At 31.9% G+C, this 16,458-nt stretch overlaps 1 protein-coding gene across 3 annotated transcripts in view; it reads right to left on the minus strand.

Annotated features, from left to right (window-relative positions):
• The window catches only part of LOC103493300 (cullin-associated NEDD8-dissociated protein 1), a 32,899-nt gene extending 22,235 nt beyond the window's left edge, over positions 1 to 10,664 (minus strand). Inside the window, exons 1-6 of one of the 3 annotated variants that reach the window (XM_008453992.3) lie at positions 10,498 to 10,664; positions 10,020 to 10,076; positions 9,724 to 9,893; positions 9,246 to 9,456; positions 6,090 to 6,255; positions 2,520 to 2,649 (exon numbers count right to left, since the gene is read on the minus strand). In XM_008453992.3, the coding sequence (XP_008452214.2) occupies positions 2,520 to 2,649; positions 6,090 to 6,255; positions 9,246 to 9,456; positions 9,724 to 9,893; positions 10,020 to 10,055 (713 nt within the window). In that variant the 5' untranslated portion in view covers positions 10,056 to 10,076; positions 10,498 to 10,664. Of the gene's footprint in view, positions 1 to 2,519; positions 2,650 to 6,089; positions 6,256 to 9,245; positions 9,457 to 9,723; positions 9,894 to 10,019; positions 10,096 to 10,493 lie in introns of all 3 variants that reach the window. The other 2 variants (XM_008453993.3, XM_008453995.3) reach the window with 2 other exon arrangements.
• Positions 10,665 to 16,458: the final 5,794 nt, after the last annotated feature.

Consider the following 16,458-nt stretch of genomic DNA (forward strand, 5'->3'; position numbering starts at 1 on the left):
CCTTTCTTGCAGAAGTTTGGTTTGAGTGAAACCAAAGGAACTTTCACGATAAAGAGATGAGCTGGTTGATCGCTTTGAGATAGCCAATAGGAATGCCACAGCATGGTGCACTTTGTGCAAAGAGTTCAAAGCATTTTCCATACAGGAGATCATTTTCAATTGGCATACTTTCACTCTTCCAGATCCTTAGAAGACACCATCTTCATGCTTCCTGTCTGCTGTTTTGTCGAATGTCTTATCGTTCTTGTTCCAAAGTTCTTGTACAGGGGTGTTATTTTTTTATTTCTCTTGCTGTCCATCTTGTTCTTAATTTTCTTTTAGTCACTTCCTGGACTTGTTCGTTTTTATACTTTGTATCTTGGGTTGTAAGTCTTTTGCGTCGGATATGATGAGGGCGCTAAGGGGTGTCAACCTAGACGGGTGCGCTTGTTGATCCCTTGGTCTCTTTATTTTCGCTCTTTGTATAATACTCTTGTACTTTCAGCTTTATTGTTATGAATAAAGAGGCTAGTTTTCGGTTAAAAAGAAAAGTCCTATTCTTTTTATAGAAACAACTTTCAATGAGAAAAAATTAAAGAATACAAGGCATCCAAGAAAACCCAACCCCAAAAAAAGAACCCCACTAAGGAAAGGGTTTCCAACAATAAAGAGGCCCTATGGATACGATGAGGAGCTAAAAGGGTGTCAACCAAGTTGAGATGTCAGGGTAGGCCTACTCATCCTATAGTCTTATTGTTTTCTGCTCTTTGTATAAACCTTCTGTACTTTGAGCAGAGGCTGGTTTCTTTTTCAAAAAAAATACAATAAAGAGGCCCTGTGGTGTCATGTCATTCAAAGCATTCATGGTAAGGATCTCTGTAACTAGCACACATCTGGAAAATTTGGGTTGACTTTTTATAGACCTTGGATTGGTATTTCTGAAATTTAGAGGCAAGTTGACTCCTTTGATTTTTTCAAACTTGGAATTAGTAGTAGAATAACATTTTGGCAAGACAATTGGCATGGCAGTGAAATTTTGAAATCTACCTTTCCTAGGTTATTTTGAATTGTGTCATTGCCCAATGGTTTCGACCTTGATCATTGGATGAAATGACTTTATCATGGTCCATTTTCATTAGAAAATTGTTGAAAGATGCAGAACTTCAGGCTTTCCAGCTTTTGCTAAGCTTATTATCAAATCTTAATGTGAGTTCTCAACCAGACCGTCAAATTTGGAGTTCACATCCTTCAATGAAGTTCTCAGTCAAATCCACATCCAAGCATTTGGTTGCCTCTGATGCTATGAAAACATTCATATTTAATGCGTTGAGGAAGTCTAAAAGCCCATGAAGAGTTAATATTCTTATTTGGGTAATGATGCTTGGGTCTTTAAATTGCTTTTCCACCCTACAAAGGGAAGCTTCAATCTCACTGCTTGTCTTCTTCAATGTGCCCATTTTGTTTGGCTATTATTGAAGGCCCAACACCTTTTCTTTGAATGCATATTCTCAAGGTCTTGTTGGGGGCATTTGTTATCTATCATTAGCATAGATCGAGTGTCTGGCATCTCATTTAATGAAAATGTAATTCGTTTATAGGTAGGACCTTTTCTGAAGTCTCAATCTCAGTTGCTATGGGAAAATGTAGTTGAAGTTATCCTCACAGAGATTTGTTTTGAAAAAACTCAACATCCTTTTCATGCCAAGCTCTTCTTTGTTATCAGTTAGAGTTCACTTCAAATGAAGACAAGCTTCTTTATTAATATAAAACTCAAAGTACAAGAGAATTATACAATGAGTGTAATAGAGAAGGCTAATAAGGGAAGGAGGGAGGATCGGAGGCACACCCGAACATTTCAACTAGGTTGACACCCCCTTAGCCCCATCATAGAACATCCAAAAAACATATAAATTCCAAATAAACCAGAACAAAACAGCCAAAAAAGGCAAATACTAAACAGAAAGTAAAGAAACATAGGAGGAGATAAACAGCTCCAGAAAAGGCCCATAGATGATAACTCCTATAGCTATCAATTGAAATAGGAGGTCTTCCACTAAAAAGAAAACAAAATCACTCCTTTTTTATAAATCAATATGTCCATTTTCCAAATTTGGTCGCAATGGTGTATTGCATGTAGAGGAGTGTCTAAGAATGTATGCCATATCTTCTCATCATAATTCTTATTTGAACTCGAATCATTTCTGGAGTTGGTCGGCATTTGCTTGATGTGGAATTAAGACTATTATTCAACGATGGACAAGGTTTTGAAGCATCCTCCTGCTTTTGCAAGTGGCTCGAGGGAAGTGGTAGGAATGGAAAAGGGTAGAGAGATTTTCACTCTCACTCTCTCTCTCCCTGAAGTGTTGTATGTGGGTTATGACATGAGCTATAAATGTCATAGTACGGTCATATTGTCCATTTGACTGAACAATCTAAAATGTTAGAGGCATTAAAATATGCTTATCTTTCATTTCGTACAGGACATGGCATGAAGAATGCAATAGACATCTTACATAGAAAGATTTTGTCATAAAGCTTACCTCAAAGCACCTATCATTTGGATGTTTGTGCGTGTCATTTCAGCTTTTGTACTCTTAATTCTTAAGCTTCGAACAACCTCAGTTGTTGCTTTTGCCAATAAATCATCTGACAAGCTTGAAGCAAGGGAAGCTGAAGGCAATAAAATCATTAATTCAAGAAACATCTATTAGCAGCTCAAAAGATAAACAAGTACAATGGATCACATTTCAATATATTCTTTACAATAAATGTTGTGATTTAAATGATATATTATCAAATGTTCTTTTTAAGTTTAACAATATATACGATGGAGATACTTATCAAAAAAAAATATATATGATGGAGATTTAAACCTCAAACCTCTTGGTCTAGGGAACATGTTCAAACGTCCAACTAGGCTCAAGTTTTTAAAGTTGATCGATTACCATCATTGCTATCACCAAACTATCAAGTTCCACATAACTAAAATAAGAAAACAAAACCAACTGTACTTAACAATCCCATCTTTATATTTTTTACAAAAACAACTTGGCTTTCATTGAGAAAAAATGAAAGAATACAAAAGCATACCGAAAAACCCCAAAAGAGAAAAAAAAAGAAAGAAAAAAAAAAGAAAAGAAAAAAGAGACAAACTAGGAAAGGACTCATTCAAGAGAAACAAGACCTCAAATATTTACAAAAGCGCCTAAAAACAAAGACCAAAAGTAAACTAAGAATCTAATAAGGGACCAAACCTTGCTATAAGAACTCTCTCACCTTATGAAGATTAGGTTGCAACATCACAATATCATTCAAGGCCCCTTTGTTTATTGGAAGATGCAGATAACCAAAATCTTTAGCTGCCCAATATTATAGATGCTCAGAACTACAAATGTCCGACATCCTTAGATAACCATGTTTGTTTTGTAAGAATATTTTTTAAAGATATTTAGGAATATTTGGATAATGGTGTTTGTTTTATAGAATTTTTACTTGAAAATATTTTAAATTTACATAATGTTCCAAGAATGCCCTTACGACTATCCATTAATTTATAGTTAATTTAATATAATCTGAACTCATATAACATATTTGTTTCTTTAATTTTTTTTTCTTAAAAACCCAAGGCTCGATTCTCTACTTGGAACAGACAGGCCAGAAATTATCTCAGTCAATCCCTACTTTGTGGACTGGACCAACCTCCAGGCTCCGACCACTTTATCACCCTTGTTTGGGTCACAAGCTCACACTACTGAGCTCTAATATTTTTTTTTATTAATTTAAATTTCATTTTAATTATATAGCTGTATTATTTTATTTGTTATTTTTTCAACAATATAATATATATTAATTTAAGATTTGTATGAACTAAATATTAATTTAAATATAAATTTGAATATATTTCTAAAAATAAAAACAACTACAATATAGCCCTAGAGAGTGAAATAGATAGTTGACAATATTCATTTTAATTATAAAATGGAAATAAAGAAGAGTGACATATATATATCTATAGGAAAAAAAATAGAGAGAGAGAGAAGGGCAAAATAGTAAAATAGAGATGCCTCTTAACATGGGTATCTAGAAAACCTATGTTTCACGAGACCATCCAAAACTCTCGAGATCCCTTCCATATGAGCATCTTAGGATGCCCAAGAATCTCCAAATGGCAAAGCATTTTACATGACTGCAAAACAAACACGGTAATCCAGATGCCCACTCCATAGAAACCTTGAATTCCCACGAAACAAATGACCCCTCATTCAATTGCAACATCACCATATCATTCACATATGAAACCATTAACATACCACATCGTAGGTACTACAGTAACACGACTGAGATCTAAGATTGTGAGTAGTCATATAAACATTCAGCAACAAATGTTTTTCAATCCAATCCACAAATTCCTTCACAACCAATATTCATTTTACCTTATAAAAAATGAAATAACTTAATGTGGACTCCAAAAAAAAATGAAATTAAAAATAATAATAACCTATCTATAGGAAATGGTGTAGTTTTTTTTTTTATTATATTTATTTCTATTAAAAGAATAAGTTTTTGGTCCCTAGTTGAAATCTTCTTGAGAGTATCTTCTGGGGAGTTCTTTTGGAATCAGATTCTGTTTGTTTTGGAAGATTTATTCGAGTTACTCTGGGTTTTGGATGGCATTGCAAGGCAGCCAGTTGATTCTCCTTGGCGCTTCTCTTTCTCCTCTCATCTTGAAGATTTGAGCGTGCAAGTTTTTATACTTGATTGCGCTCCTCTTGATAGAGTTTTTAAATTTTGCTTTGTATTTAGCTTTTTACAGATGTTTCATCTTGGAAAGGCTTTGTTATGCTCATTACTTTTCTGCTTGAATTCGTTTTTTAGGTTGCCATCTTTTTGTTGCCTAAGTTTTTATAAGAAACAATTTTGTATATATAAAATTTACTTTAAAAAAGGAGGAAGAGAAACGCCCCACTTCAATAGCATTATAATAAACAACTCCAATCAGACAAAAGAGAAGATAAACCGTGGGAAGAAAAATGGGGATTCAATTTACACTAAAAGATAAAGAATAGCACTAAATAAGAAAACAGGGTAGGTTCTTTCCTTTGAATTAAAAGTCCATAGATTTCTTACTAACCAAACTGACCACAAAAATGCACGAACAAGATTCATCCAAAAGATTTCTTCTCCTTGAAAGGATAGCTCAACAGTAGGTTGAGAAGAACAAAGGGATTGCTAGGTAAGATCACTTGCCAACTAAAAACAGCATCGTGCCATTCCAAAACTCTTTGATAAATAGACTATATATAGGTGATTGGGACTTCCATTTGCGAAGGACACATCCATTAAGTGAAACAACCATGTAATGAAAGCTGTCATTGTAGATTGTCCTGAGTGCTGATAGTCCTGTGAGCTAGATCCAAATGGATAAATGGGTCTTCTTTTGATAGATTAGAAAGACCCATTAAAATAATAAATTAGAAAGACAGAGTTACGAAATTCACTCCCCACATGCAAAAGCATGAGTCAAATAACCCCAACCAAAAGCTATGAAACTTAGTTCCACGTGTCTTGAATAAAAAAATAGGGAAATTCCCAAACTATTCTAAGAATGAAGGCCCAGTCCCTACCCTTCCCCCCCAAAATCCAAGAAAACCATGGTGGAGATCAAGATTCAGTTTTGTCAAGCAGACACTAACCTACTTAAGACATCCACCACTAACAGAAAGTGGCAACACGTCAATGAATGTCCTTAGCTAAGACCTGTCACAGCCAATACCCCTAGTCCTCCAGTTGACAAAATAAGAAAGTTTATCAATTTGATGGAAACAAGTATCAAAGAAAAACATCTCCAAGATCCTCAAAGGAGCGTTTATTATGAATGAAGAGGTAAATGAACAACACATAATTAATCGTCTACATACAGAAGACTAATGAGTTAACCTACAGCGTACTAACTATGTAAACAACTAAGTACTAGCTAAAACAATTAAATTCAAACGAAAATTAGAAGATAATTAATTACTAACTATTCTACATTAAAATGAGAAAAAACAGCCAACACAAATTAAAAAGAAAATGGGACATAATGAATGCATTTATCAATTAAGTCTTACCAATACATGACACAGTCTTCTTTCTAACACTGGCTTGATTGGAACCCAACTGGGATAATAACGCACTTAGCAGAAGTTCATGATCATTTGCCATGAGGTTTCCAAATTTGTGGAGTACATCACATAAAATATCAAGAGACTCACATTTTATCTCTGTGCTCATTCCCTGCATAATAAAACATGCAAATCTATCGGCATAAACTTAACCTTTTACTGCATGGACCTTCGAACAGTAAAACAATAAGGAAATATCAAGTTTAGAAATATTCTTCACGAGACAAAATCAGAAGCTAATTAACTTATATGTCATGCATAGACCGCGATTTTCATGCTTTATTTGCCATAGATCCTTTTGTTTTTTTTTTATTTATTTATTTAATAAAAACCACTTTTATTGAGAAAAAAAATGAAAGAATATACAGGCAATAAAAGATTAAGCCACAAGAAAAGGGGAGAACCCCCTTTTCCAACTATACAAAATTGAATTCAAATCGAAACCCAATGGGAAATCAGTAAAGCATAACTTGGTGGTTTTCTCCTGCAATTGAACTAATTTAGTGGATTTCTAGGGTTTAAGTGCCTCGGTCTTACTGCTTTGCCCTTATGAAGTTGTGTTTTTTTCTCCTAGTAGTGTACCTTGGAAGCAACAGTTAGTAGTTGGTTTGATTTGTGGTTTGATCCTCACTCTTTCGACCTTATTGGACTTCTTACCTCATCTGCTTATTGGACTTTCGTTGGTTTTGGTTTTTCAGCTTTAAGTGCAATCTAGTTTTGGTTACACTTCTGGAGCTAGTTTCTTAGGTTTTAAGTGTTTACTTGTGGTGTCTCATCGTCTTAGATCTCAATAGTTTTTATTCTTTTTTTCTCTTTTTGCAACCGACCTATCCTCTTCTTTTTTTAAACGGAGACAAACTTCTTTATTAATAATTCAACTTAAAGTACAAGAGAATTATACAATAAGGGTAATAAAGAAGCCTAAAAGAGGAATCTGGGAGATCAGGAGGAGCACCCAGATATCTCAACTAGGTTGACACTCCATAGCACCAATCATCATATCCCAAACAAACAAAACCTTACTAAAAATATTCGATTTCCAGCTTAGCACAATAAGGTCGAGACAAAAGAAATCGTCAAAGAAGCAAACATTACAAACCAGAAAATAAAGCTAACCCTGTGAAGACCAAAACGTTAAAATTCCTATGACTAAAATAAGATAAAATGAAGCAATCTACCAAAACTATTAAGCTCAGAAAAAAGCCTGCTGAAAGAACTTTCAATCTGAATTTTGCAGTCGAAATCTCCAACTATAATGCTGGTTGAGAGAGAAAAACATCCCTGTTGAGGCATATGTCTTAGGGACCATAACTCCCTAGGATCCCTCAATACCCCTAAAAACTTATTTGTTCCTCTCTCCCCACAGAAAACAATAAAATCGCACTCACACTACCTAGCCAAAGAACCGGCCTCTCTCCCCAAACGGCAGGTTAAGGAGGAGCTCCTAGATCATAGCCCTGAGTCTCTATGATGAGCATACATCAAAAGAAAATTTGGAGAAAAGAATCCCAAATACCACTCACAGAGTTACAACAACAAAGAATATGGTCCAAGTATTCCTCCACCTTCTGACAAAGAATATAGTAAAAGGGCCTGACCAGAAACGGAAACTTTCAAACAAGCCCAGTCCTACTGTGAGTTCAGATGATCAGCATATTCCCTAGGAAATTGGATGGAGATGAACAAGGGGACTTTCAACAAAATTTCTTCTCATGAAAGATTTTATGAGAGCTTTTCTTAATGCTCATGGTCATGTAAATATTTACTCCATAGTAATTATCCCGTTTAAATAGTCTTTTGAGTTGAACTCTTAGGCAATTAATTTTTGTCGTTTGCTAAAGCAAAAAGAGATTTCAGAATTTTCAGAAGAAGAATTTCAACATTCTAGTTATTGGTCATGCTCGATTTTCTCAAAGAACCTATCATTGTCCAAATAGGATGAATTAAAGAATTGTCAAGAATCGTCAAGAATGGACTTTTACCATCCAATGTATAGATCAACTATCAATTCATTGGAAAGAGTTTAAGAACGAATTGGTTTCATATACGAAAAAAAAAAAACAAAGGAATCACGGTTGGAAAATTTTTAAACAGAAAATCTTGAAGTTACTTGAAGAACAAGAATTTGAAAATGTTGATTTGGAAATGGTCACAAGTTATGTAGCCTAAGTAACCTCAAGGAGAAATCCTCCAACAACCAAGATTGTGGATCTTTTATTAGAATGTATAATGTGCTTCATACAAGAGAGAAGACTCCTATTTATAGAATTATATTACAATTGGTAAAAAAGGAATTAAACTAGAATATTACCTAACTATCCAATTAACCCTTAGTCTTCTTACATCAATAATTCTTGTTCAAATAGATGGGGGTAAACTAATGAGCTTGGATATTAATGAACTCTATGGAAGAGTTATATATCGGAAAAATACTCTTATTTTTTTTGTATTTGTATGAATCGATATTATTACATTCCAATTCCTTCCCGATACCTAAAATTACGAATTGGATCCAAAATTGACAGGTTAGTGTGAGCTCATCCGCACGGTTATTCACTCTTGAATAGGAGAATTGGCTCCATTTGCTGCTCGTTGATCTACCATTCAAAGACACTAAAGAGTTTTTACAGATTTGCATTATCTGTACAAACTTGTGGAAGATTTTGGATGAAAGGAATGCAAGAATCTTCCAGAAAACAAGCAAGACTAAAGAAGACAATATTAATTCTGCCATCTTCAATGCATTTGTTTGGTTTAAAGCAATACCAGCTTTAAAAAGCTATAGTTTTCTCTTTCCTCGCTACAAATTGGAAAAATCTACTGTACTCCCTCTAATATTTGTATCTATGGATATCCTTGGATATATTATTTAGTCGATGAGATTGTTTCTTATTAAAAATATATAAAAAAAAAAATTAGACTAAAAACTAAGAAGCTAAAAATTGTTGGCACGAAAGTCAATAACATTCATTCCCATCAGCCAACTCTAACTACTGAAACTAAATCAAAAAAGAATTGATGTCAAGAGAATGCTCAACCGTTTCAAATTCTCTTAAGCTTGGACGCTATGAACAGAATTAAATGACTGTTTCAGACACTCACCGCAGTAGTGATCCCCTTTATCAATTGGGGTGAAAGAGAGATGAGAATAGATTGAGCAAGAGATGAGACAGAAACTTCAGCTACAACTGTCTTCAAGGCTATGCTGGCAACATCACGGTGCTGATCCTTTCCATTAAGCAATTTGTCACAAAGTTTATTTGTCATCTCCACGACCCGTGTTTCACTAACCTTCTTCACTAATGGAGCAAGACTGAAATTCCAATTGACGAAAGAGTTTAAAAGAAATGGTTAAGAATTATAATACCATGTCAATACTCTTATTAACTTGACCAATCCTATCTTTCCATCCTTTCTTTTCACATACAGGCATAATGTCATAAGAACAGGTTCCTTTGAAGAAAAAGACAGTCTACAAGATCACAAGAAAATAATCATCCATTGGAATTGCCATTGCATCGAAAGCAATGAGCATTGATGCCAATGGCCTACAGGGAGAAAACGTAAAATCCAAACATACCATTTCACAGCCAGCCCAGAAACATCACCGGCTGCATCATCAAGCTGTTGTATGATGATGTTGGACAGTTTAATCTCCAGGTCAGTATCAGCTTTAAAAGTCTCTTTGTTTAATTCGTTTAACAGATCAGAGGTTGCCATGTATCTGTAATCTTTATCTTTGCCTGTCATCTAATGAAACATTCGTACAAGTCAAACCAACCATAAGCATCAAAAATTGGGCAGCAAAAACGTCAGTGAAGAAAAAATGTAATAGATACATATTCTAACTCCTCAAGCAATCCGGTAAAATAGTACCTTCTCTAGGATACCCGTCATCGCTAAATTCGCCATTAGTGAACTCTTTGCTTGGGCCTGCAAGAATGCCGCTAGCCTTAAATTTAGAATGTGAATGATCAGAAAAGTCACAACACAGAAAACAGAAGACAAAGAAAAAGAAAATGTATTTGTTAACCAGTTATAGACTCTCGAGAATGAAATTAACAACCTCGAAAAAAGTAATATCCAAAATGAAGGAGCACGTAAAGAAAGAAACCCTAAAAAACAAAACCAGACCGCAACAGCATCGCACGTACGCTTGAGGAAACGGGATTGGATTGAAGAGGGAAAAACGTGACAGCAAAAGCAACAACAAAGCAATAGAAAGTACAACAATGGTTGTTCATACATCAACGGGGATCGAAATGGAGGGGATTGAAAGTTGGAAAACAAAAAATCCAGACATAGGAAAAGGGAATGGAGGAGGAAATAATCCAAGAGGAAAGAAGTGACCTACGAAGAAAGGCCGGCGTTGGCCGGAAGGGAGCAGTTGTGATAGCTCGTCGTCGGAAGCTCACGAGTCAGAGTGCAGATCAGATGAAAGCATCTGAGTAAGGGACTCGCTTGTGTTCTTTTTCTTTGCTTCTTTTATTTTTAATCTTTGGTTAGCGGCATAGCATATATTGTTAAAAATGCGTTTTTCTTTTTTCTTCTTTTTTTTTTTTTCCTATTTTCAGATTAATTCAACAAATATAACCTTAGCTTTAGCTTTGTTTTGTTTTAAAAAAGGGAAATTATTTTAAATAATAACATTTTCTGGATATATTTATAAATATTCCACCATTTACACAAATAGTAATTTGAATGTTCATTTTTAGGTCGAAGATAGCATTTTCTTGTAAAATTATTTTTAGATTTTTTTGTTTAAATAATATAATGAAAACATTGTTTTTATTTTTATCCTCTTATCCTTATTTTAAATATTGAATTATATATAACAAAAATAAAAATATTTAAAACTACACTCTAATATGTTTATGTTTTGTATATTCTAAATTAGTAAATTATATGATATTATAGATAATAATTATATGGTCAACAAGAGCTAAGCTCAATTGGTATCTCAGTGTATTGATAACCATTAAATCCAAAATAATAACAATTGTTGCATGAACTTTTAAAATAAATCATATATATAAATAAATTATTGATAGTTTGTTGTCAATTAAATATAATGAGTAACTTCAACCAATGTTATAATTAATAAGTATATAGTATCAAACACATTTAAAATTGTTGTAGATAAATTTTAGTCTACACAAGAGAACTAATGGAAGAGCATTTGTGTGGAATAGCTTGGATAACTCCGTAGGATCCATGAGATAGGCTTAAGAGGAGTAAGCTCATAGAAGACTAGGAAAGAGCTTAACAAAATGAAGCCTAAGAAGGAGAGCCTAGACTTTCAAGAGGAGCTTATGGGAGGAAGATGACCTATTAGAGAAAGTACTTTTAGGATAGTATCAATGAGAGCTCAAATGACCTACGAATGAGTACTCCTAGGATAGTATTAATGGGTGAACTTCATTATTCCTAGGTAATACATGTGATTTTATAGTTGTTATGAATTTTATTCGTCTAGTTAGTTTTATTGTACTTATAACTCAGACAACTAAACCTATAACATACATCCACCATATTACATATAACAATTATATGACATCTAAATTAGAAAGGTTCTTAATTTTTAATTAATTTAATCAAATTAATTTAAATTAAAAAAAACTAAATAATTAAGCCATTAGCAATTTTATTTAATCAAACCAATTTTAATCAAATTAAATTAAAATTACATCATATGAAATTAAAATAAAATATATATAACATATTATATCAAAATTTTCATGGAAAAAAAAAACTAAAGATGCATACTACATATATTATAACAATTACAATATACGATCAATGCATGTATCATGCTAATCCTATGGTGAGTGCTTAAATCTATATGACACTGTACATAAAATTCAATTTAATTAAAAGATACATTTATAGTGCATAATTAATTAAATATGCTTAATTTGGATCGATTTTGGCAATTTTTTCGATCAAAAACTAAAATTATTATAATAATAATTAGTAATTGACCTTGATCACTTCGCTTTATCACAATAATAATTAGTAATTGACTTTGATCACGACAATAATAATTACAGTTTAAAAATCACTACTCCAATTATCATTTCTAAACACAATCTTAGTAGGTGAGTTTTAGAGATAGAAGAAGACATTTCCAACTCACCTAAGCATGCAACTTATAAACATTGCACCAAGCAGTTGGATTTTTCCGCTATCATAGTCAAGCTTTTTTACTTTAAATTTTTTATTTTCTAAAATTTACATAATTCTAGAAAAAAAACATTTATTTAATTAAATTGTTGGTTAATTTTCATAAATGTAACAAAATACAAAATATTTACGGCATGCGTAACATAATGTAAATGACCATGGAACCGGTACAATATTTTCATAATTTCTAGATTTATCATTGAATATTGCGGACGATGCGTCACCTCTTTTCTTATTATTCTTTGCGATTTATTCATCTTCTCTTCTCAGATTTTTTCATCTTATTACTAGATTTTCTTTCTTCTATTTTTAAACGATCTATTATTCTGTTAAAATCCTTATTTCATCTTCACCGTTTTCGACAAGATTCTTTGAAACTACTTCATCTTTTTCATATTCGAGAATATCAAGATCGTCTAAATATCATTTTGACATGATATAATGATCGTTTACAATTGTCAACACAATTGTTTAAATTTAAAGCACTTTTTCCATCGTTTGAAAAAAACAACACGATCTGTTGATATGATTTAAACAAGCGCTTACCATAGTTAACACGATTGTTTAGTATGGTCAACATAATCGTTTGAAATTGAAGCATTTTTCCCATCGTTAAAAAAAACTACACGATCTTGTGGATATAATATAAATCATCATTTTCCATAGTCAACAAAATCATTTAGCATTGCCAATACAATCATTTAAATTTAAAGCATTTTTTACATCATTAAGAAGAACTACTTGATTGTATATCATGACCTAAATGATCGTATACCATTTATTTATATTATAGTACACGATCATTTATAAGAAGATTACTCTCACGTGCATGCGATCAATTAATCATGTGTTGACTCATTTTTGTATTTTTCAATGTGAGCCTGTGGGTTTTTTTCGTTTTTAGAATTGTTATACACAATGTAAATTTTTACATTTACATTATTCTATTATTTAATCAAATTAATTGATTTTAATTAATCAATTTATATTTTTGAAAAAAAAAACCCTCTAAGTTATTCTATTAATTAATTTTAATTAATAAATTTATATTTTTGAAAAAAAACCTCTAGATTATTCTATTAATTAATCAAATCAATTAATTTTAAATTATTTTAATTAAATAACAATAATATATAATTAAATAAACCCTTCAATTAATTTAAATTTTTTTTATCACAAATTTCAATCAATCTATTGACCTAATTTGAATCTATATTCAAATTTTTTATATTTAATCTTATTTAAATATCATTTATTTCTCAATTTGTAATTATTAATTATATAGAATATTATTAACAATTCATTTTCTCAAGTACTTCGAACAAATAGAAATTTTAATCACTCTTTTTAAGTTTAAATTCATAACAAGCTAATAGAAAAACCTAATAGACCTAAATATCATGAGCTTTAACAATTCAAGATTAACTAGTTATACTATTTTAACCTAGTTAATCAACATCCTTTAACTAATCAAGACTGTTCACTAAAGTTTGTAATTGTACTCTCCTCACTGTAGATGTATATTTGTGTCCACCTAATATAACCATAATTAGTAATCAACACTTTGTTCGTAATTTTGGCTAGGCCAATTTATTGTTTTACCCTAAGATTATATCTTGTTTCGTAAGCATCAGCTAATTCTCTAATAAGTTTAAATTCATAAGTAAGCTCCTAATATTCCAACTGCATCCTTCTTGTAATCTATCGATCCTAATTCACTTTGCAGTTAGCATTAAGCAATTGGTATCAGAGCCTTCAATAAAAGTTCAATTTTCTTTCAATTCGTTTTCAAATTTCATTTCCAGGGGAGAAGAGATTGATAAATTTTAGTTCTCTTCAATAAAATTTATTCTTCAAAAGTTTGATAAATTTTAGTTCTCTTCAATAAAATTTATTCTTCAAATTTTGTTGAATTCAAGAGATTCAATTTCGAAGATTCAAATTCTACGTCCGTCTGTACGTTCGTATCTAAGTTTGTGGACCCGGAAGTAAGACGCAAGGAAGCGCGGTGAGACCGTTGGTCAGCAGTAATCCGTCTTAGCATATATAGGTATAGATTCTTGATCCAAGAAATTTTATTTTTAAATTTAATAAAATTTTGGAAAATAGATATTTATAGTATGAGAATTTAAAATTTTCAAATGTCTAATTTCCTGATAAAAATTTTATCCCCTAAATCTTCTTCAAAAGATCTTACTCAAAAGGAAATTAAGGAGCAACATACTTCTTCTTCTAGTGAAGGTGATGTGACAAATGAATCAATTCGTATTGCAAAAATAGAAAATAATTTTCTCAATTAGGGAATTTCTAAACTCGATTCAAAAACAATTTATTTTCAAAATACTTTCAATTTCAAAGAAAATCTTTGTGTAAAAATTGTTGAAACAAGAATTCCAGTTTATGGAAAAATTGATTCCATACAATTATTTCCAAGAAATGATATTGAAAAACATCAAAAAGAATTTTCATTTCTTCATATAGGAGCTATCCAAGTAGCTTTAATTCCAATGTTTAGATCCGAACCGGATACACCAGTCTTAGCAATTTTAGGCGATAAACGCCACAAAGATTTTTCAAATTCTTTATTAGGAATAATTGAATCAAATTTGGTCAATGGTCCTATTTTAATTGTTTTTCAAATTTTATGATATCTCTTGATGACCCACATATTCTCAAAACCTTGAGCAAGATATTACTGGCCAAGGATTAAATTTCTGAGGAGTTAAAAAATTAACCCTTGTTTACAAAGTTACTTATAAAGTTTTGACTACTACCATGCATCCAAAAGCTTTATTGTCTTCGACTAAAGAAAAAACTATGCTGATAGAAACAAATCTCAATAAATCATCTGTTGGTGTTCCACAACTCCTTTCTTGAGATGAAGTTACAAAAAATCTCCTATGGGTTTTAGAAATCAAATTTGAAAGCGAATCACCTAGGTTCCATGTTGTTAAAGAAAACATGAATTCTACAGACTTCATGAGTTCAAGATCAAGTACTTCTAGTAGAAGTGAGTCGATTCTGAATCTCAAAATTAGATCTGTCAAAATAGATCAAGGAATACCAAATATTATTTATGAAGAAAACCTTCCAAACTCTCCAACTCAAACAGAAATGGATACTAGTTCTCAATTAAATTTAATTATTCCAGAATCAAAGTTTGAGCTTGACAAAGAATCCCTTCAAAAGGAATTTATGTCTAAAGAAAATCGTATTGAAAGAATTGCTTTTTTCAAAAATTACTCTGAAATAGAAAGGAAGCTATTCAAAGAAGAGTATTTCAAAACCCTTGAAATACTTCAAGAACATATTGCATTTTTTAGATGGTTTAACCAAAGAAAAGAATTCGACTATCTTTGTACTATCAAAGAAAAAGAATCATGGAAAACTCAAAGAGGTGAAATCAAAGCTGATTTTCCACCGGTGGAAGATGTTGAATTTGAAAGTTTTTATAACGAGAATGTTATTGCAAAACCCTTTCAAATCATCAAAGAATCATAATAGCATAAAGCCCATACAAATAAGAAAATAAAAAGTATCCAAGTTCAAAATAACTATTCCAACAGAATGTTTTCTTCAATTGCAAGCTAAGTTTTTAAATTAGAAGAAATCATCAATCCTCCTTCTTTAGAAGAAATTCCGTCTTTTCCAACCTTTGGAAAAGGTAAAAGTAAAAACCCAAAAACAAAAACCTTTAAATGAAATTAACAAACGCCTAGATAGCTTAAAAGGCGAAAGTTTGATCAATTTCATTAATGAAGAAGATGCTGCCCAATTCATGGAAGATTTTGAAAATCTCTCTGTCAATGAAGAAGAAAAAAAATCAATAAAATAAATTTTGAAAGGTATATCAATAAGAGAGATCAAATTAATTTCTATCCTCGACCTTCGTTTCCAGGAGAAGGATTAGAGCAAAGACAGAGATATTCAATAAATACTGAGTTTAATGGAGAATCTACATATGTTTGGAACTTTGATGGAACTCCAGAATTTCAAATCTAAGACATATTAAATAATATGTTGACTTGTGCGATAGCCTACGAATCTAATGGTCATTCAAATAGAGAAGCCGCCATGCTTCTAATTAATGGATTTAGTGGAAGTCTCAAATTGTGGTGGGATCATGCCCTAA

Source organism: Cucumis melo, chromosome 6, assembly GCF_025177605.1.
Source record: "Cucumis melo cultivar AY chromosome 6, USDA_Cmelo_AY_1.0, whole genome shotgun sequence".
NCBI lineage: Eukaryota > Viridiplantae > Streptophyta > Magnoliopsida > Cucurbitales > Cucurbitaceae > Cucumis > Cucumis melo.